Source organism: Tupaia chinensis, unplaced genomic scaffold, assembly GCF_000334495.1.
Source record: "Tupaia chinensis unplaced genomic scaffold, TupChi_1.0 Scaffold000350_1, whole genome shotgun sequence".
In the NCBI taxonomy this organism is placed as follows: Eukaryota; Metazoa; Chordata; class Mammalia; order Scandentia; family Tupaiidae; genus Tupaia; species Tupaia belangeri.
Genome location: NW_006159844.1, coordinates 3,138,503 through 3,161,381, shown reverse-complemented (window position 1 = coordinate 3,161,381; position 22,879 = coordinate 3,138,503). Strand labels below are relative to the sequence as shown.

General features: G+C 37.1%; 1 protein-coding gene across 1 annotated transcript in view; it reads left to right on the top strand.

Moving 5' to 3' along the window:
- Positions 1-22,668, top strand: part of MIPOL1 (mirror-image polydactyly 1) — a 289,171-nt gene extending 266,503 nt beyond the window's left edge. Inside the window, exon 12 of the mRNA XM_006152366.3 lies at positions 22,434-22,668. Within this exon, the coding sequence (XP_006152428.1) occupies positions 22,434-22,668 (235 nt within the window). The remainder of the gene's footprint in view (positions 1-22,433) is intronic.
- Positions 22,669-22,879: the final 211 nt, after the last annotated feature.

Sequence of the window (22,879 nt, the reverse complement as noted above, 5' to 3'; positions counted from 1 at the left end):
AAACCTGGTGGCTTGCTTTTTCACTTTCTCTCTCTCTCTCACTTGGTAAAATTAAAATAAATAAGTAAGTAAAATAAATTTTAATAAAATATATTTTTTAAAAAAGAAATCTATTAGTTTTTTTTGTCACTCCTAAAAGTAAAACCTCTTATGTATTGCAGTTACCAGAAGGTAGATAAGGGAAACTGAAAGACTATGAAATCTATTGTTTATAGTTTGAGATCTAAATTTTTATATTAATGTTTTTTCCTTATAAGAATATGGAATCTTTTGGAAAATAAGCATAGACTTGTGAAAACTCACTTTACAGTCAACCTTTAAGAAATTATTTTTGCGGGAGCAGCAGGTGATGTGGTGGATAAGGGCGCTGGATTCCCAACCATGGTGCAAGGTTCAAGTCCCGGACCTGGTAGCTTGCTTTCTCACTTTCCCTTTATCTCTCTCTCTCTCTCTCGTCAAATAAAAAAGAAACTAACAATAACAAATGGAAATAAATAAATAAATAATTTTAAAAAGAAATTATTTTTGCAACCATGTAGTTTTTGAAAATTATAGCACTTTTTTATATTTGCATAATATTTAGATATCTTTACTATTATACAAAGCCCATTACTGCAATATATACTTTGTCTATAAAAAATTTATTCCCAAGATACACATAATATAAAAAGGCTTATCATGAAAATATGAAATATGAAACAAAGCATTTTTATTTTTTATTTTATTTTATTTTATTTTCTATTTTTGGAGAGGTTTTCGCGATAGGGCGCGTGAGCTCGCCAGACAGACAGAGAGAGAGAGAGACAGAGAGACTGAAAGCAAGAAATCAACACCCCAGGGAGGATGGCCACACTGCAATCCCTTCTCTTCCATTCTCCTCTCGGGATCTTGGGCACGCACACACATGTGGCCAGCATGAGTTTAAGCCACCGGGTCTGGGACTCGAGCCACAGTCAACTACATGGGAGTCCAGCAACATGGCCATTACCCTAACCGCTGGTCCCAGAGCATTTTTATTTTTTATGTGGGGTACATGCACTCACCAGAAAGAAAAGAGATAGTGAGAGAAAGTGAGAAATTACCCCGTAGGGGGACGGTCACGCTGCTGTCCCTTTTATTCTCCTCTTGGGATTTTAGGCACACTTGCCTGCGGTGATTTTCAAGCTGACGGTCTGAGATTCAAACCGCTATTGGCCATGTGGGAATCTAGCACCACACACCTGCTGGCTCTAAAGCATTATTTTTAAAACAAATGAATTGGCATCTGAGAGCCTTAGTGTAGAGTAGAAAATTAGTAACAGGTAAGATCCTCGAGAACAGCAGATGGTGTAATGGTTACATCGCTGGACTCTCACATATTTGATGGCAGTTCATGTCCTAGACTCAGGCTTAAAACTCACACTGGGTACATGTGTGTGCTTGCAAGTTCAAAATTCCAAGAGGAAAATGGAAGAGAAGGGATTGCGGTATGGCCTTTACCCCAGGGGTCGGGGGGTGATTTCTTGCTTTCTGTCTCTGGCTAACGCATAAGCCCTAAGCAAAAATCTTTCCAAAAAAATAAATAAATAAAGGAAAAGAAAAGAAACAAGAGATAAGATCCTCTTTGATTAGGGCTTTAAGTGAAATCTCCAGAAAGGAACCTGCTATGGTTTGATAACGTTTGTCCTTCAGAGTTTCATGGGTTGGAATATAGTCTCCAATATAATTCACTGGGAGATCACAAGACCTTACAATGTAATGGGTGGTGTTTGGGTCATGCAGGCACTGCTCTCATGAATGAATTAATGTTATGTCTTGAGAAAAGTGAGTTCTTGTTCTTCTAAGAAAGGATTGGTTCCGGGAACCAGCAGTTAGCGTAATGGTTATGTCGCTGGACTGCCACATAGTCAACCGTTGTTTGCGTCCCGGACCTGGTGGCTTCAAACTCACGCCAGATGCATGTGCGTGCGTGCCCAAGATCCCAAGAGGAGAATGAGGAGAAGGGATTGCGGCGTGACCATCCCCCCAGGGGGTGATTTCTCACTTTCTGTCTCAATGTCTCTCTCTTTCTGTCTGGAGAGCGCATGCGCTCTATAGGGGGGAAAAAAAAAAAAAACTCTCCAAAAAAAAAAGAAAGGATTTGTTCCTACAAAAGCAGGTTATTACAAAACATGGCTGCCCACAGGTCACACTGTCTCTTCATGGGTCTGCTGAACTTTCTACTTTGTTCTGCCATGTCGTGATGCAGAGATGGCTAAATGCTGGCCCCATGCCCTTGGACTATTCAGCCACCAGAATTGTGAGCCAAAGATGTCTCTGTTCTTTATAAATCACCCAGTCTCAGATATTTCTGTTTAGTAACACAATAATGGACTACTTGTAAAACAAGACCTTACCTGCCAAGTAATTTTTTGTCTAAAGGTGGATAAACTACTTTCTAAAAATTTTACAAGAATAGAAATTTTGCTCTATTTCATTCATTGCTGTATCCCTAGTGCCTAGAACAGTGTCTGGAACAAAGAAGGTCCTCTGTAAATATTTGTTGAATAAGAATGAAAATGTCCTCGTCTAAGCTGAAGAGTTGGCCTCCCAGCAGAGAATGGGCTATTTTTTTTTTTTCAGAAAATATCTGTAAATAGAGAGGTGATGATGCTATCTTTTCTTCTTACAATAATCTTTCCTCCTTCACCTTCTTTACAAAGATCTGAACGTTTCTATTTGCATGTAGACATATTCCTAAGGTCTTAATGAGTTAAATATGTTCACTAAAGGTTTTCTGATACCACCATGCTGATACATACAACCTTCTTTAGTTGGACACTCTTTATTTCTCTTTAAAAACCTACTAATTATTTAGCATTTCTTTGATTTTTAAAAATTTACTTATTTACATTCGTTCACTAATTATCATTACAGCAAACAAAACGAGATTTCCCATCCAGAATACACTGTAGATTGGCTCAATCAAGCACATCAATATACGTGTTATCATCAACAAATAATTTTCCATTTCTTGTTTCCTGTATATTTTGTTCATTTTTAAAACCTAGACATGTTTCCAAAAAGCCCTTCCTGATCCCTTTCTCAATCTGGATTAAGAGCCTCTGCTGCGTACACCCATAGCTTCTTGCACTTGTCTTTTGTAATTTCCCAAACCAGAAATTTTCTGAAGAAATATATTAAAGGGCTTAGAACTAAATCACTTAAAGTATCAACCCACATGTTTGGTTTTAGAAGTTAAATAACTAGGGACCAGCAATTAGTGTAATGGCTATGTCGCTGGACTCCCATGTAGTCGACCACGGTTCGAGTCCTGGACCCGGTGACTTAAACCCACACCAGGCACGTGTACGTGCATGCCCAAGGTCCCGAGAGGAGAATGGAGGAGAAGGGATTGTGGCGTAGCCATCCCCACTGGGGTATCATTTCTCACTTTCTGTCTCTCTGTCTCTCTCTTTCTGGTGAGCGCACGTGCCCTATAGCAAAAAAAAAAAATAAATAAATAAAAGCTCTCCAAAAAAAGAAGAGGAAAAAAAAACAAGTTAATTAACTACATTTGGTAGAATGTAGTTATACAGTTTATCTTTGGACATGTATGCAATTGTGTATCAGAGCTAAAAAAAATTTGTTTTAATTTCTTGTTGAGCTATTTATTTAGCAATAACACACCCAGTTGACATTTTTATTTACATAAGTAATTGTTTACCTGTGTAACCTGACTTCACTAGCATTATACTTTCAAATTGTGTCAGTGATGCTTTTGTGACCATTTCAGATGGGGGCTCAGGTACGTACCTACTGATCTTTTCCAACTGACCTGGATTCCTGGCCAGAATTTCAGAGTAGGAAAATATGTTAATATTGTATAACACTTCAGAGACCAAAATCAACATAGACATGTCTTCAAGAAATATAAACCAGAAATACTAATTTAAAAACATTTTCTGTGCCAACTTCCCAAGCTTTGTTATGTACAAAGGTCAAGCAACCTACGTTCGGGTCAGCAGTGCACAAAATGAAACTCCTTTTAAAGTTGGAACATGCTCTTTCAGAATGTACAATACAGTAGCATTAAATAATTATTAGATATGATTTTAGGAAAAATTCAGAAGCCTTCCCTTATTACTATGTGGACCATAATTCTAAAATTTTTAGAATTAACTTCATATGTCGCTGATGGTAGGGAGCTATTTCTCTTCTGTACACCACCTACATCAGGCGAAAATGTATACACATTCCTTTCAGGCCACCACAAAGTAAAATAAACATATCATCGCAGTATTGCTAATTCCAACATTACCACATCAAATATGGCACATATGTAATATTTTTTCATTCTCAAAACTTTAACTTTTTAGTTTAACCTTTTTATTTTATTTTTAACTTTAATGTAGGATGCATCTTGAAGGATCATTTATTCATTACAATACTTTGAGTCACCAGCTCTTATTTGATACTTAAAAAAAAAAAACTTGTGATTTTCTGTGGTTAAACTATTAAAATCCATACCTTATAAGTCAGTCAACATTTAGTATATTAAATTTTTAGGTTAAAATATATAAAGAATTCTGCCATTATAAAAAAAAAAGTAACTTCTTTTAAAATCTATGCACATGAAATAAAAAGAAATGTAAAGAAATCACCCTCATTTCTAGAACAGACCTGAGCAGTTAGTAATTTTTCCAATAAAATTTAAGTCTGAAGAAATTTCTTTCTATTTAAGAAATAAAATTGCCAGGTCTTTTTTTGTTTTGTTTGTTTGCTTTTTGCCTAGCCATTAGTTAGAATAGGTAAAAGAAGGGAGCCCAAAATTCAATAGATAATTGAAAAGGTAAATATGTAAAAACCCAACCTTCACTGTGTTGACTAAAAAGCAAAATCCAAATGTCTTCTAATTTTTACAGAGTATGTTGCAACTCTATAGCAACAGACGTTTTATAACATTTCCTTATAAGAGCAGCTGTACAGCAGGTTTTGAACAAGTCTAGTGTCCTGTTCAGTAAAGTGAAAGGGGCCAGGTTGTTTTCTACTTTAAGCTGGCATTTTATCAAGGAGAGAGTTTAGTGGTTCTTAGTTTTCTCTCTTATGTTTAAGTGATAAGTACTTGGAAAAAAGTGAATATTATTTTGTATTAATTCCAGTTTGGTTTTTTCCTGAGCAAAATACTTAATAAAATGAAATAATCCAAATGCTTTTACACCTACACGCTATATTGCCGAGCAAATTATTTATGGAAGGGAAGGCAAGATAAAGTTGCTTTTAAGAGTCCTTTAACATATCAGTTTGATAACTAGCAAAACACCTTTACAGCCATTAAATATTTACCAAGACTTGGCTTTGGGCAGGGGGACAGTTTAGTGCACCAAATTTAACTTTCTGCAATGCCATTGATTAGCTATCAGAAGGACATAGTTAATAAGTAACTTTAGGTATTACAGAGCTCTCTACATTCTTGCAAATCTTTTCTCTGAAGATGACCTGAAAAAGTCAGTTACAACCAGCATTCACCCACCAATGATTGCACAAGCACAACTTTGAAAGAAAGAAAGGCCAGGCAAATCAGTTCAGCAGTACTTAAGCAATCTTTCTTAGTGACTGTTGTCATTGCTGCTGGACTTTAGAACTGACCATGTTTACATTTAATTAGAAAGGACACACAGTTTACAGCACAGTAGCTATCAATATCGGATCAGAATTGATTTCCGCTTTCTCCCCAACGATTGCTTCCTTCAAGCTAATTAAAAAAGGCATATAACCAAATGACTCACATAAATTTTAAAGCAAAGTAAACATTATTCCCTGGAGACAAAACATAAGTGAATGATACTCATTCCAATTATTAGCTACATTTTTAAAATAATTTTGATGTTTATAAATGGTATATAAGGCTTGTTTTAGTATTATCAGACTGCTGATAGACCAAGTATTATTCTCTTTTGAAGAAATTTCAATGAATCCTTTACTGAGTACTTTATCTCTCAAAGAAACATAGCCTTGTTTTTATCATTGTAATCCCTAAAGCATGTAGATAAAGCAGTCTGGTAGGCACTTGGGTTGACTTTGCTCAAGTTTTTAGTCTGTACATATCAGACAAAGAAGCTGCTGAAAATGTAATGAAACAAATAACAAATTAATTTTATTTAAAGTAAGATACACAAAGCACATGTTTTCTAAAATTAAGGTTTATCTGGTGTGAATTAAGTAACATTTCTCTATAATTTATAATATAAGATCGTTTCTTATAACTATTCACTGTAAAGATACAAGTTAACATTTTGATGAGTATACTAACTTAGGGTGGACAGATTTTAAAATCAGAGAACTAATGGAAAAAAGGAGAGAAGCAGAAGTTACCTGCAGGAGAATCATATCACAGTCCTTCTTCCTTATTTAGGGGCTCTGCTATGCAATACCAGTTCTATAGTGAAAGACCACCAAAATATAAAGAAATATAGAATGAATCTATTGGAAGCAGGCCTTAAAAATATTAATTAATTCACAAATATTTACTAAGCATTCTTCCAGTGTCTAAAGATAAAGTGATAAGATCTCTAAAGGATTATAGATTTTAATATTTGTTTACTCTGAACTTTGTCACATACTACATGTCTGTATGTATGTCTGAGAGAGTGAGTATTTAGGGGAGGAGGTGGTTGAGCGTGTATATGTGTGTGTGTGTGTGTGTGTGTGTGTGTGTGAGATTGTGTGTATATATATAAAGGAACTTCAGAAAGTTCTTGAAAAAGTGGAATTAAAGTGTGAGTTTCTTTCAGTGCAAAAATTTTTGAAATCCATGTCTGATTTCATAATTTGCATTTTCATGAACTTTTGGAAGATCTCATGTGAAGGTATACATATATATGTATTATTATATTGCTTCATAAATATTTATTGAATGAATAGCATATTTCCAGAATTATTTCACTATAAGCAAATGTTCACTCAGCCACCAGGGGGGGCCTCCAGTACCATTTCTTTTCAGTATTCCAGGAAAACAGCTGAAATCTACAGTGATGCTATAGTAATATGAGTCAATTTAAAATCCCTCTCTAGGATAGAGTATCTCATAGATGTTATATTTGCTTACTTTTCTTTCTTTAATTTCCTTTTTAAATCTTAGTCTTTTTATTACTCTTAGTGTTCACAAAGCAACCAACCTCAATTCACATTGGTTAACTATAGACTGGTACTAAATATATGTAATTTATATTCTGCAGGGCATACACAAACTGCAAAGATTCTTATCAGTCATTGAAACATAAAAAGTAAGAACCACATGAAGTCAGTCTAAGGAACTAGTAATTAATTAATCAATGAATATTTATTAAACCCTTTTCCAGGCAATAGACAAAGATCAAATGGTGAAAACAGTTTTTACTAGTGCTTACTATCCATCCAGCGTGAAGCCCATGAAAGGATCACCTATCTGGACACCAAATCAGACATCTTAGAAAAATTTGTATCCAAGCTGAGATCTGAAGGATGAGTAAGACGCTACTTAAGTAACAGGGGATAGTGTCATTGTTGTAGGGGACATAAAAGTTACCCATCCTGTGACCAGTGGGTGGTGTAATGGCTATGTTGCTGGACTCCCACGTAGTCGACTGCAGTTTGAGTCCTAGACCTGGTGGCTTAAACTCAAACTGGGTGCATATGCGTGCATGTTCAAGATCCTGAGAGGAGAATGGAGGAGAGGCGATGGCTGCATGGCCATCCCCCCTGGGGGGGGGGTGTGATTTCTCACTTTCTATCACTCTGTCTCTCTCTGTTTTTCTGGAGAGCACATGTGCCATATGGGAAAAAAAAAAAGTTACTCATCCTGATTGGAGAAAAATAGCCACATGATAAGAAATGAGTTCAAAAAGAGTCATGAAGAGCTATGTAAAAGTAAGGGATTTAAACATAATCCTAGTAACAGTGAGGAGTCACTGAAGAGTTTGAAGAGTTTTGAACAGTCCGTACTACATTAATATCTGTGCTTTAGAAAACTCACTCACAGAAGGGAACGAGTGAACAGACTATTGCCTGGGCCAGACTTTGGTGCAGCAGTAAAACACGATGTTCTGAGAGGCAATCCCACATGGGAAGATTTCTAGTTCAAGGCCAGAAACCTCCCTGAGTAAGCCAGGCACACACTTGCCAGTGATCCATGACTGGCTGATGGTTGGAAATGTACCATGGCATAAAAACCCTGTTGAGGGTTCTCTTTCTTTCTCATGCTCATCGAACAGGTAGATAAATGAACTTTAAAAAAATAACTCATTCTGAGACCAACAGGTGGCATGGTGGTTAAGGTGCTTGACTCCCACATGACTGACTGCTGTTCAAGTCCCAAACCTAGCAGCATGAAAAATCACTTCAGGCACATGTGTGTGCTTGCCCAAAATCCCTAGAGAAGAATGTAGGAACAGGGGTTGTGTCATGGCCATTTCCCCCTAGGGGTGAATTCTAGCTCGCTCTCTCTTTTTCTCTCTCTTCCTGGCAAGTTCAAGCACCCTATGACAAAAACTTAAGGGAAAAAAAAAAAAAAAAAAAACAAGAAGAAATGTCTTTTTAAAAAAATGATTAAATAAAAGAAAGAAAAAAAAAAAAGAAATGGAAATCCATCTAAGAAAATAATGGCGGGCATTATAAATTGAGAAAGTAGTAATAGGACTGGTAAGAAATTAAAAGATGCAAAGGAGATTTAGGTTCAAATCAACAGAATTTATTAGATTGTAAGATGAGAGAGAAATATTAGGGATGACAAATAGGTTTTGGGCTCGAACAAATGAGTAAATTGTGGTGCCCAGGGTAAAGGGGATGAAGAAAATAAGCTGACCTGGAGGGTGCTATCCAAGTAAGATCATGAGTTCAGTTTTAGAAACTGAGTTGTAGATTTTGCATAATGGCCAAGTGGAGGGCTACAGAGTACGTAGATCTAGTGCTAAGGAAAGAAATCTCATCTAGAAAGAAGTGCTTCAGGGGTAAGGTCATGAATAAGTAAAGGTAGAAATCAAGGAAGAGGGTGTACAAAGAGAAGATGACAACAATTAAGGGTTGAATGGAGGAAAAGATAACCCCCCCCCTAGAGATCAAGAAAAAAACAGAAACCATATGTGTGTCATCATGGAAAGCAGGGCAATAAAACATTTTCAGGGAGAAAAAGGGGGAAAAAAAAAAAAGAGTTTCCAATAGCTCAAATTAGATAAAGATTAAAATTGTCTTTTATATTTAGCAATGTTATTGAAGTAGTTGAGTACAGAGCCATAGTGCAGGACCTTGAATGGAAATTGAGAAGTTTGAGCAAGCAGAGACACTTGATTGTAAATGAGTCGATGCCAAATTAGGTCTAAGAGAAATCCTGTCTTATAGACCAGATGAGTGTCTTGAGGACTTAATGAATTGGGATCCCCAGTAGAAAACAAACAAGTAAAAAAATCTTTTTAAGCAGTATATCTGGTCCAGGTAACTAAAAAGTGAGCTCCTAAACTTCACAGTGTCATAATCCCTAGTTGTGAGCCTCAAGTTCTCTTGAAATTCCAGAGTTTCCTACTCAGAGAAGTAATAAGGTGAGGTTTATCAGTTAGAGGCACATTGTGTTCAGTGGGTAATAGACACTGTTAGCCATACAAAACACCCTCTACCCAGAACAGTTTTTTTAACAAGGCAAATCTTATTCAGCCCTCTCCTTAAAATTATTTAGCAGCTTGTCATTGTCTTAAAGACCAAAATCCTTTTTATCTTCCAAAAAGGCCTTCTGTCCTAATCACTTTTTCAGTGGTCCCTCTCTCATTCTCTCTCTCTCTCCAAGTTTACTTATTTATGTCTTCCAAGAGAGAGAGAGGCATCCCTAACAGGGTTTTTATACTGCAATCCACTTTTACCCTCGGCCAGCCAGAATCACAGGGATGTGAGCCCACACCCAACATGTATAGGGAGACCCTGGGATGCGAACCCAGGGCCTTCCCATATGGCCTCAGCATCACAACACGGTGTGTTACTGCTGTGCTTCCATGGTTGGCTCAGTGGACTATTAGCACAAGTCCAACTGAGCTTCATTTAGCACTACAGGGATCATTTCTCTTATCCATAAAGCCTTTGCTCTTGGTCTTCCCTGTGCTTGAAAAATTTCCTCCACTCTTCCTCTAAGTAATACCTTTTATCTCTAAATCTCAACTCAAATGTCATCTTCCCCACTTTAAAGCATTAATAATTATTTGAAATGTGTGTTTAATCAGCACTTTCATCTCCAGCCCTAACAAAGTGCCCAGCACACAGTAGTCATTCATTTATAGGAAGACAAGAAGCAGGGCATGAAATATCACAATGCAGCCACTACATTTCAAGTAAAGGAAGTGTACGTTTACAATATGCATGTATTGACTTACCTCTTTCCTCGACAATTCAGTTAAACCAAATAGCTATTCAGGAACAGATGTGCATTGGGCACTGTGCATTTGCGATGATCTTATAAAATGAGTTTATTTAGACCTCATATCTGAGACTAGCATCAGTGCTCATCCCAAAGCCATTTATAATGTAGAATAAAACTATAATACATATTGAGTGGGTTTTGATTTAGTTTTCCAAAAGGTACTAATTGGGATTGTTAGTGAAATTGAAAAATATTGACCCTCTGTAAGACTAGTTGATTATTAACTTTTTTTTAACATTTCTAGTGTAATCATTTATTCATGCTTATGCTATGGGGCATAACTTCCCAGAGCTGAATGAAGGACTCAGCCATTTGAAACCAGCTGTGAGAAACCAGCTAGTAAGAATAGTTGCTGAGCTCCTCAAAAATCCTTCTGTCTGGAAATGACCCTTAAGCAGGTGACACTCTTCCTTTGTGACCGTTTGTAGATGAAGTACTCCATCTAAGTAGAAATAGAAAGAAAAATTATATCTGGCATTTAAATAGGCTTGAAATTGAGAAATCACTACCTGGAGATGGTTTAATCCAGTCTTCCACACTGTGCAGAGATGTCTTCTGTACCACATCGAACCACTTCTATCAACTGGTTACATTGCTACAGTGAAACAGTTTCATTTTTTTTAAAAAGAATTATTTAATTTTATTTATGCATTTATTTTTTTAACTTGCTATAAGGCACATACACTCATCAGAGATAGAGACAGAGAGAGAGAGAAAAAGATAAGAAAGCAAGTTGCCAGGTCCAGGACTAGAACCACAGACAGCCATGTGAGAATCCAGCTCACCCCAACCACCATGTCACCTGCTGACCCCAAACATTTATTACTTTTTTATATGGCATCAGCAGTGTAGTGAAGAGGTCTAATCAGTAAATCCCATTCTAAGCTGGAATCTGTTACCCTCTGAAGCAACACTGAACCCTGTAAAAGGCCCCTTCACATACTTGAAGCTACTTATCATAATCCATTAGTTTTTCTCAATTTCTGGCCAGTATGTTTCTTTAACCATCTTCCATAAACGTAGTAAGTTTTATAGACCACTCCCCTACCTGATAAGCTCTCTTGTGGAAGTGCTCCAGTTTACCACTGTCACGTATTACAAAAGATGACACCGAACTCAAGTCTCCTCAGGTCTGCCTTGAACAGTGCAATGGCTGGCCATGTTGAACTGTTTCTTTGTGTCTTATGTCAGATTGAATACTACTAAATTTGATTAGCCAGTCTTCACTCCTGACTTTGTAAAGTAGTACTAGGGGAGGGAGTGTTCATCAATAGACTTTGTTTATTAGAACAGTTTAGATTTATAGTGTATTGAAGTAGCACAGAGTTCTCATATGTGACCCCAACACACACACACGGTTTCACCTTTTAATAACATCTTTATTGGAGTGGCACCTCTGTCACAATCAATATATTCTGAAACACGATCTTCTGCCAGAGGGCACATGCACTCACCTAAGAGAGACAGTGAGATAGAGAGAGAGAAAGCACTCCCTGCCCGGTGGGGAATGGTCACGCATAGACAATTGGTGTGTTTTTCAAGCCTGTGGGCCTAAAATTCAGACCACGCATTCAGCCATGTAGGATCCAGTGCCCTTAATTACCAGGCTACTGACTGGACCAACAGCCCAACATGCTGGGCACACATGCAAGTGCCCAAGATCCTAAAGTCTGGAGGACTAGAAGAGGATAACAGTCTGACCAGACCCTGTAGGGAATTCTCTCTCTCTCTCTCTCTCTCTCTCTCTCTCTCTCGCGCGCGCGCACGCGCGCGCGCATGAAATCTGTATCATAAATACATTAAAAATTAAATTTTAAGAAAAAAGAAATCTTGTCATTTGTGAGAACTTAAGTGAACCTGGAAGACATTATGCTAAGTGATATAAGCCAGGCACAGAAAGGCAATTATTGCATGATCTCAGCTTTATGAGGGGACTTCAAAAAGGTTTATGAAAAAGTGGAATTAAAATACGAGTTTATGTTGGTGCAAAAAGTCTTTGAAATCCATGCATGGTTTTTTCTAATATGCATTCCATGAACTTTTGAAAACCGCTTGTATGTGGCATCTAATAACGGACTCTTAGAGGTAGAGAGAAGAATGAAGGTTACCAAGGCCTGGGGGATTGGGGGGAATAGAAAATGTTGGTCAAAGAGTATGAAGTTTCACATATTCAGGATTAAATCATTCTGGAGATGTGCTGTACAGCGTGGTCAGTGGCGACTACAGTTTCAAGACTGTTTTGTGTACTTGACACTCAGTAAGAGAGTAGATCTTAACTGTTTTCTCTCTCTCTCTTTCTCTCTCTCTCTCTCTCTCTCTCTCTCTCTCTCTCTCTCTCATACACACACACACACACACACACACACAAACTGAAAAAACTGTATTTTTTGAGGAATCAGCCCATGATTCATTTCTTCTAGGTTGCGTGTTTTATTTGTGTAGACTTATTCCTAGTAATCACTTAATGTTTTTATGTCTGCAAGGTCTGTAGTGATCCCATTTATTCCTTATGATGGTAATGTGTGTCTTTTCTCTGCTTTTAGCTTTATTATTTTATTTTATTTGTTCACTTTGCATTAGTTTTGCTGTTCTCTTTTAAGGTCCTTGAGGTAAAAGTTAAAATTGTTGATTTGATACATTTTTTATTTTCATAATGTTTGCATTTCAGTGTGTAAATTTCTTTCTCAGCACTAGTATGTTGTATTTTTATTTTCATTCCCTTCTGTGGATTTTTAGAAACATCCTTTGAGAGGCGGCTAGCAGGTAGCATGGTGATTAAGGTGCTGGACTCACACATGACTGACCACAGTTCATGTCTCATACCTGGCAACTTGTAAATCACATTGAGCGTGTTTGTATGCATGCCCAAAAATTCCAGAAGGAGAATGGAGGGGAAGGGATTGCAGCATGGCCATCTCCACCTCCCCCAGTGGGGGGCGGGATTTCTCACTGTATCTCTCAGTCTCTCTGGGGAGCACATTCACCCTATGGCCAAAGCCTTTAAAAATTTTTTTCCTTGTGACCAGCAGACGGCATAATGGTTACGTCACTGGATTCGCACGGACTCGGTTTGAGTCCCGGACACAGTGGCTTACAACTCACACCAGGCGCATGTGCATGCATGTCAAAATCCCAAGAGGAAAATGAAGGAGAAGGGATTTTTGTCATGGTCATCCATTCTAAGGAGTGTTTTCTGTCTCTCTGATAAGTTCTCGTACCCTGTAGCAAAAATCTCACTAAAAAAAATAAAAATAATAAATTTAAAAAATTCCCTTGAGAATTCCTCTTTGACTTATGGATTATTTAGAATATGTTATTTCATTTCCAAATATTTTGTGATTTTCCTGTTACCTTCTATTTCTAAGTTGATTCTGTTGTGGTCAGAGAATACATTATATATTATTTCAATTCTTTAAAATGTATTGGCATTTGTTTTAGTGCCTACTTATACTATTTTGGTATATATTTGTGAGCATTTGAAAATAATATGTATCTGGGACCAGCAGTTAGCGTAATGGCTATGTCGATGAACTCCCATGTAGTCGACCGTGGTTTGAGTCCCAGACCTGGTGGCTTAAACTCATGCTGGGCACGTGTGCTTGCATGCCCAAGATCCCAAGAGGAGAATGGAAGAGAAGGGATTGCAGCATGGCCATCCCACCTTGGGTGGGTGGGGTGATTTCTCGCTTTCTGTCTCTCTGTCTCTCTCTGTCTTTCTGGCGAGTGCACGTGCCCTATAGCAAAAACCTCTCCTAAAAAATAAAATAAAATAATGATATATATCCTGCTATCTTTTTTTTTTTTTTGAAGAGATTTTTGCTATAGGGCGCATGCGCTAGCCAGACAGAAAGAGAGAGACAAAGAGACAGAAAGCGAGAAATCACCCCCCAGGGGGGATGGTCACGCCGCAATCCCTTCTCCTCCATTCTCCTCTTGGGATCTTGGGCACGCATGCACACGCGCCCGGCATGAGTTTAAAGCCACCGGGTCCAGGACGCGAACCGCGGTCGACTACGTGGGAGTCCAGCGACATAGCCATTACGCTAACTGCTGGTTCCCTATCCTGCTATCTTGTAGTCTGTCTATAAATATGGGTTAGATGCTGGTGGTCAGCCACATTACTAAGTTATTCTGTATTCTTGGGATTTCATTCTGTTTAGTTGGAGAGAGTGTTGAAATTTTGAACTGTAATAGTGGATTCTATCAGTTTTCGCTCGCATTTTTATTGTTTGCTGCATGCACATTAAATATTGCAACGTTTTCTTGGTGGATTGACTTGTTTATCATAATATAGTGTCCCTCTCTAGTAGCTTTCCTCTGAAGTCTACTTATACTGATATTAATATAGCCACACCTACTTTCTTTTGATTAATGTTTACATGGTTTATCTTTTTATAGCCTTTTACCTTAATTTCCCTATGTCATTATATTTACAGTATGTTTTTGTAGACAGTGTGTAGTTAGGCAATGTTTTATAATCCTCTCGATCTTTGTCTTTTACTGTTATATTTAGATAATTTACATTTAAGTTAGGACTTAAGCCTACCATTTTATTTTTTTTATTTACTGATTGTTCTCCTCGGAGTTTTCAGTTTCATGTTTGGGAGATTTTACATTTTATTTTTTTGGGAGGGAGGATCTCTTATGGGGGGAAGTTTTTTTTTTCTGTTTTCCGTTTTCTGTCTTTATTATTATTTATTGGATTGTTGGAGAGATCTTAATGCATTTTTACATAGAAAAATATATCATAACTTTTCTGACAACATAATAAATTTTTACTCCAAATACTGAAGTGAAATTCCAGTGAAAGATAAAAACCTTAACTACCTTGTTTAAAATGTAATTATTTCAAATATAATCTTTACATATGTTTAGGATCATATCAGTCAGTGTCATTATTTTTCCTTCAGCTATCAAATGTAATTTTTAATAGTTGTGGGCCTGTTAATATTTTTGTTTTTCTTACAGTGTTCTTTCATCCTTCCCAGTGTTCCAAGGTTTATTATTTTATCATTCTATCATTTGCTTTCTGTTTAGAGAACTTTCATTAACTATTCTTTTTTTATTTTATTTAAAATTTTTTAGAAAGATATTTTTGCTATAGTGCATGTGCACTCGCTGGGGAGATAGACAGAAAGCAAAATGTCATCACCCAGGGGGATGGCCACACCGCAGTCCCTTCTCTTCCATTCTTCTCTCAGGATTTGGGGCACTCACACACACACACCCAGTATGAATTGTTGTTTTAAGAGATTTTTGCTATAGGGTGCATGTATGTGCTCATCCCAGAGACAGAGACAGAAAGTGAGAAAGCACCCCCCAGGGGGGATGGTCACGCCGCAATCCCTTCTCCTCCATTCTCCTCTCAAGATTTTGGGCATGCATGCACACACTCCAGTGTGAGTTTTAAGTTGCCAGATCCAGGACTCAAACTGCAGTCAACCACATAGGAGTCCAGCATCACAATCATTATGCCATCTATTGGCCCCAGACATCCTTTTAGAGTAGATCTACTCATGACAAATTCCCTTAGTTTTCCTTCATCTGAAACTGCCTTAGTTTCTGGCTTCATCCTTTTTTTTTTTTTTTTCAGTAAAGTTCATTCCTTTCTTTCTTATTTTAGTAAGAACAGAGAAAAAGAGAGACAGTGAAACAGGCAACTTCAGCAGAGTCCCCATGCCACCCACAACTTTTTTTTTTCTTTTTTTTTTCCTGTAGAGAGACTTTTGCTATAGGATGCCTGTGCTCACCTGAGAGAAAGACAGAAAGTGAGAAAGCACCCCCACCACCACCCCAGGAAGTTGGCCACACCACAGTCCCTTCTCTTCCTGTCTCCTCTAGGATTTTGGGCACACACACATATATGTGCCCAGCATGAGTTTCAAACTGCCAGGCCCAGGACTCAACTATAGTCGACAATGTGGCAGTCCAGCAACATAACCACTATGTCATCTGCTGGTACTGTCACCTAGAACTTTCATCAGCTCAGATTATAGGCACACGTGTACCCTGCATATTCATGCAGGTCTCCAAATGCAACCCTAAAGTCCTCCTATGTGGTCAGTTTCACAGAGTGTTGTGTTACCACTGTGTCACCAAACAGTCTCTATATTTTATTCTTGGATTGTATTTCACTAAGTCCAGAATTCTTGGTTGCCATTTCTTTTCTTTCAAACCTTGAAAAGTATGGTGCCACTTTCCTCAGGCCTCCATAGGTTCTGATTAGAAATCTACTGTAATTTGAATTGCTTTCCCAGTCAGTGAGGTGTCATTCTCTGGATACTTTTCAAGATTTTGTCTTTCTTATTATTTGTATCTTTGCATGTATTTCTATGATTTTCTTTCATCTGGAATTCTCTTGGTTCTGGTGGGTTTACGTCTTTTGCCACATTTGTAAAGTTTCCAGCCATTATTTGTTTTTTCAGCTCTGTCTTCTTTTATTTTTCCTTCTGTGAGTCTTACAACCCAAGTGTTAGGTCATTGATCATAGTCCACAGGTACCTGAGGCTCTGTGTTTTTGTTTTGTTTGGTTTTTGTCTGCCTTTAATACTTATTGGGTCATTTTTATTCTTTCTTCTAGTTTACTGATACTTTTTTGTTGTTGTTATAAGGGTACATGCACTCACCAAAGAGAAATAGAGAGAGAGCAAGAGAGGAAAAAGTAATAAATCACCCCCTATGGGGATGACCGCACCCTGGTCCCTTCTCCTCCAGTCTCCTCTCGGGATTTTAGGCACACACACACACACACACACACACACACACAGCATGTTTTTCAAGCTTCCATGTCCAGAACACAAACCATGCAGTTAGCCATGTGAGATTCAACACCTTAACCTCTACACTACCTGTGACCCGCTGATATTTTATCATCCCTTCAATTTTGTGGTTTGGTCCATTCACTAAGCTTTTCATTTTAGTTACTGTATGTTCCAGTTCCAAAATTTCCATTTATTTATTACTTCTTCGATTTCATCCATTTTCTCAAAAGCAGAAGTCTTCCCTTCTATAAATTTAAAAATACAATTTTTTTCATTTCATTTTTGAATGAATGTCTGTTAGTCTATCGTTTTAGTGATGCCCATAAAATCATGTTTATGTGTTATATAATCAAATTTATGATAGGCTTTGTTATGACCTATGCAGTAGTATATAAATATTAGTAGCTTTATGAGCATAAATACCATACTACGTGACTGTAGGTCACCAAGTTTGTGAAGCATATAATCTACTCTTAGATAATCAGGAACTGACCCTACATCAATTCCAAGTGCTAATGTTCATTTGATAGATAGACATTTACAAATTACTCCTTAGGGTAAAATTACTTCTTAGCAGATGGTGTAATAGTTATATTACTGTAGTCCCACACAATTGACTCTGGTTCGAGTCCTGGACCCAGCAGCTTAAAACCCATACCTGGCAAGTGTGCATGTGTGCATGCCCAGAATTCTGAGAGGAGAATGAAGCATTGCGATGTGACTATCTCCCCTACAGGGTGATTTCTCACTTTCCCTCTCTCTGTCTCTCTCCAGCGAGTGCATGTACCCTATGATAAAATCTTAAAAATAAATAAATACATAAATTAATATGTTGACCATATATCCACTCTAAAATTCTTGAAATTTTAAGTTCAGTACTAATTGACTCACTTTATAAAAATCTATTTCCTGTCTGAAATAATTTAACAAGTTGTTTCATTACACTATATCAACTCCAACCACAGAGGAAGCAAATTAGTAGAATCACTGGAATGTCTAATTTGCAGATTAAGTGTCCTCATCCATGCTCTTAACCATTCTGAATCCATTTACCTCCATCCGTACGTCATTCGGAATTAAGGCACATTATACTGGAGCATAAGCTGATTTCCTCAAAAATATGTAAGGAAATCAATGATCAGTTTCTGGAAAAATCTTAACAAATTAATTGATGCAGTAAAACAGGAAATAAAAGTAGATACTCGGCTGGCAGGGCGTGGTGGTTAAGGGCACTGGACTCCCACATGGCTGACCACCGTTTGAATCCTGGACCTGGCAGCTTGATTTCTCACTTTTTTTTTCTCTCTCTCTGTCTCTCTCTTTCTCTGTCTCTTTCTCTCTCTCTCACTCACTCTGTCCCTCTCTGTCAAATGCAAATAAGTAAAGAAATAAATGAATAAGCTAAATAAAATCATTCTTAAAAAAAACAGACACTGTCCTCTCAGAAATGTATACCTAACATGGCTGACCACCGTTTGAATCCTGGACCTGGCAGCTTGATTTCTCACTTTTTTTTTCTCTCTCTCTGTCTCTCTCTTTCTCTGTCTCTTTCTCTCTCTCTCACTCACTCTGTCCCTCTCTGTCAAATGCAAATAAGTAAAGAAATAAATGAATAAGCTAAATAAAATCATTCTTAAAAAAAACAGACACTGTCCTCTCAGAAATGTATACCTAAGAAAAGGTAGCACAGATTTCTGCTTTTCATACTTGCTTTGTTTTCATTTAATTCAGTAAAACAAGCCAAACTTGCCTCTAGTTTGTAAAGAATGATTTAAGAATGTTATCAGTAAGTGAATAAGCATTGAAAAAACTGGTTCACTTCTCCCAAGTCATGAAAAACTTGTAGAGACAAGCAATTGTTTTTCAGCAAAGTATTTATAAAATGTCTGAGTATTGTGTAAGATGTTATACAAAGTTAATCACATGTATATCTTTTATTTAAAAATTATACATGTATGAATGCCAGTTCTATGCAAGGTGTTGTGGTAAATATTTTTACATATGTGTATCACATAATTTCATTTTGTTACGATTCTGTGAGAATTTTTTTCATTGTTTTAGAGCTGAGAAAATCAATATTCAAGTGGTAAAGTATTCTCAAAGGCACATAGAGTAAATTACAGGGGCAAATTTTATTTTTTAAATAATTATTTTATTTTATTTTATTTTATTTTTTAATTCACTGTAGGGCATGTGTGCTCACCAGAGAGAGATGGGGGGTAGGAGAAGAGTAAGAAAGTAAGCCGCCAGGTCCAGGACTCAAACCATGATCAACCCTGTGCAAGTCCAGTGGCTTAACCACTGTGCCACCTGATGCCTCTCAGGAGCAGATTTAAATCTCCATCTTCTAAGTTCAGCCTGAAATCTTTTCATCTATACCATTTTCAGCAATCTTGATGTACTGGTCTGGATAGTGAAGAAGGTCTGTTCCCTGCATTATGGGGTGTTTAGCAGCACCCCTGGCCTCTATTCAACAAATGCTAGTAACAGCCTCCAACACACACTCCAGATATGACAACAAGAAGTGTCTTCAGACATTGCCAAATGTCCTCTGTGGTACAAAATGACTCCTAAGTAAGAACTCTTGATCTGGAGGCCAGCAGGTGGTGTGGTGATTAAAGTGCTGGATTTCCACATGGTCAAACACAGTTGGAGTCCTGGACCCAGAGGCTTGAAAAACACACCAGACACATGTGCATATGTAGCCAAAGTCCTGAAAAGAGAATGGAGGAGAAAAAATTATGGTATAGCCATTACCCCAGGGGGGTGATTTCGCACATTCCCTGTCTCTGTCTCTCTGTCTCTCTCCAGTGAGTGCATGCACCCCATAGCAAAAGCCTTTTTTAAAAAACTATTGATCTGTGTTATTGTATCTCACCTCTGAATTTTTTTGAGAGAAATTTTTGCCATAGGGCACATGTGCTCAATGGAGATACAGAGAGAGACAGAGAGATAGAAAGTGAGAAACCACCCCTCCAGGGGGATGGCTATGCTGCGGTTTTTTCTCCTCCATTCTCTTGGGATTTGGGGCACACACATACACACACACACACACACACACACACACATGTGCCTGGTGTGAGTTTTAAGTCACCGTTCCGGGACTCGAACTGTAGTCAACTACACGAGAGTCCAGCAATGTAATCATTACATTATCTACTGGCTCCTCACCTCTGAATTTTAATTTAGAAATATTTAAGTAAAATAAACAATATATGTAGAACACACAATTGATTGTGTAATTACTATAAAATAAATGAAACATAAGTGTAAGAGTAAGTGCATATTTTAGGATGGTAAACAAAATTATTCCATGCAAAGAGGGCTTAAGTTCAAATACCTCATTGTGAAGATGAGTGAGAAAGTCAAGAAAAGTAGCATCAAAATATATCAATGAAAAAGTACCAGTTGCAAGAATAAGCTGAACCCATGCATAACAATAAGCAGATAAGTTGATGAGAATGCATATATGTACAATCAAAACATTTAAGTGGGTCATAAACCATGATTCTAAGACATTTTAAGCTGAGGTGGTACAGAGAAACAGGGGCTGGGGAAATAGGGCTGTAGAAATGAGGCAATAGACCAGGAAACAGTGAAGCTAAGACAGAAACCTCCTCAGACAGGAATCTACTATATGCTACTTTCTGGGGTAAGGCCCACTGAAAGGCATTTTCTACCTTGTTCTGCCATTGGACTCGATGTGGTGAGCACCACATGAGCTAATGTACATATATGATGTGAATTAGAATTACGATAATATGAAATATCACTTAAAGTACTTGTGAAGTCTCACTTCCTGTACTAAATTAGAAAAAGTAAACTTAATAAAAATTACATAATTTAAAAACTAGAAGGATAAATTGGAATTTTACTGATGGGATTACCTCATTGCCTTCATGGTCAATGGAAATAGTTATCATCCCATGCTTTGTGGGTTGGTAGGAAAAACTTAGAAGAAATGAAATGAAGTTAATTAGATTAACAACAATATAAGAAACATGAAGGTACATTTTTGCACTCCACAACTGTGGCAGTACACATCATTCCAATTTGGTATGAATCCATCAGTTGATCAGAGTTTAGTAACAGTCTCTATTTCTTAGGAATTAATTTGAATCCTGAAATGATTTCTGTGGGCATACTAACTATCCTCCTCCCCATTTCATGACTGACTTATTCTATGTGACACTTCTCCAAAGTGAATATACCATAAGTGCCTATGGGTAACTTAAAAAGAAAAGGAGAGGTTTACAATTACTTTAGTTTGAATAGTCTCAAATAAAGTGTCAGACTAGCTTTTAAGCCAGTGCTGGAGTTTGCTGACATTTTTTACAGCTTTAAGAATTATTCTTTCTTTCACATTATGTAGTTAAGTTGTTTCACTTCAAGTCTCCAATCGACATTTCCTTTGTATGCATATACTGAAATGATTTTATTTAATAAAAAAAGAACATCTCCTATGTGGATTTTAAATTTCTCTTATTAAATATTTATATTTTCAAAATGTCTTTATTTAATTGAGTGAGGTGCTTGGTGCCATTTCAAAATAACCTCAGGTGGTAGGTGTAATGACATACCAAAGATTTGACCTTTAGCATTTTAGGATTCTATTTGTCTGCATTTTCTTCTGCATGCATTTAGTCTTAATTTATATGCTATTTCTCTGTATGGCTTAATGAGTAGATGTAGTTGGCATAAGATTCATTAACTGAAAAATACATGTCTGAATACATATTATTTCTTCACAACCCAATTAGTAATTTTAACTTCATTTGTATCTCCATTGTAATGAGTAGAATGTGCTGTTGGCCGGTCAGTATTTGCACAAACCTCATTCATTCTCATTAAGTGCTTAGCAGACTAGACCCTGGATCTACTAAACAGATACTCCTTCTCTCACTTCTAGATTCTTTTCAGTCAGCTTATTATATTCTTTTATTTACCTTAGAGATACTTTATTTTTCAATTCCCTGCTATTCTTTTTAAAGAAAATTGAATGTAATATTTACACTGATAAAATTAAATTAACATCTTGCAGCATCTTTTTGTATACTTTGGTGGCGTAGATAATCATTTCTCTGGGTAGCTTCAGCCTACAAGCAGTAAAATGGAATAATTATCAATTATAATATTGTGACACAAAAATGATTTTAATTTACCCACTTAAGTATTTCTTTATTTATTTTTTTAGAAAAAGAGATTCTAAATGGAAATTATGTTAAATAGGTCATTAATCCATCAGCCTACTTTACATTTATTTTTGTATTTTCTAGTTTACACAAATCTTTATCTCAAGAAGAAAATCTGAAGGATCAGTTTAACCATACCCTTAGTACTTATGAAGAAGCGTTAAAAAACAGAGAGAACATTGTTGCCATCATTCAACAACAAAATGAGGAACTGACCACCCAACTACAACAAACTCTGACAGAGCGAGCAAACATGGAGGTACAGCTTCGCCATGCCACAGAGGCCACCCAAGTGGCCAATGAGAAGGTTCAAAAGTAAGTAAGATGATCTTGCCTTATTTTGAACAGGGGGGGAAAACGCTTTCTTTTGGAAACTAAATAAGATAAATGTATAGCTCCTCTGTTCGTGGTTTAAGACGAGAGTAGATTGAACCAAATGAACTTTTTTAGATTGCATATCATGTCCATATTAGGGGTCAAAAAGTCATTTTATGAGGAATTATATTACTATTTAGGGCAAACCATAATAA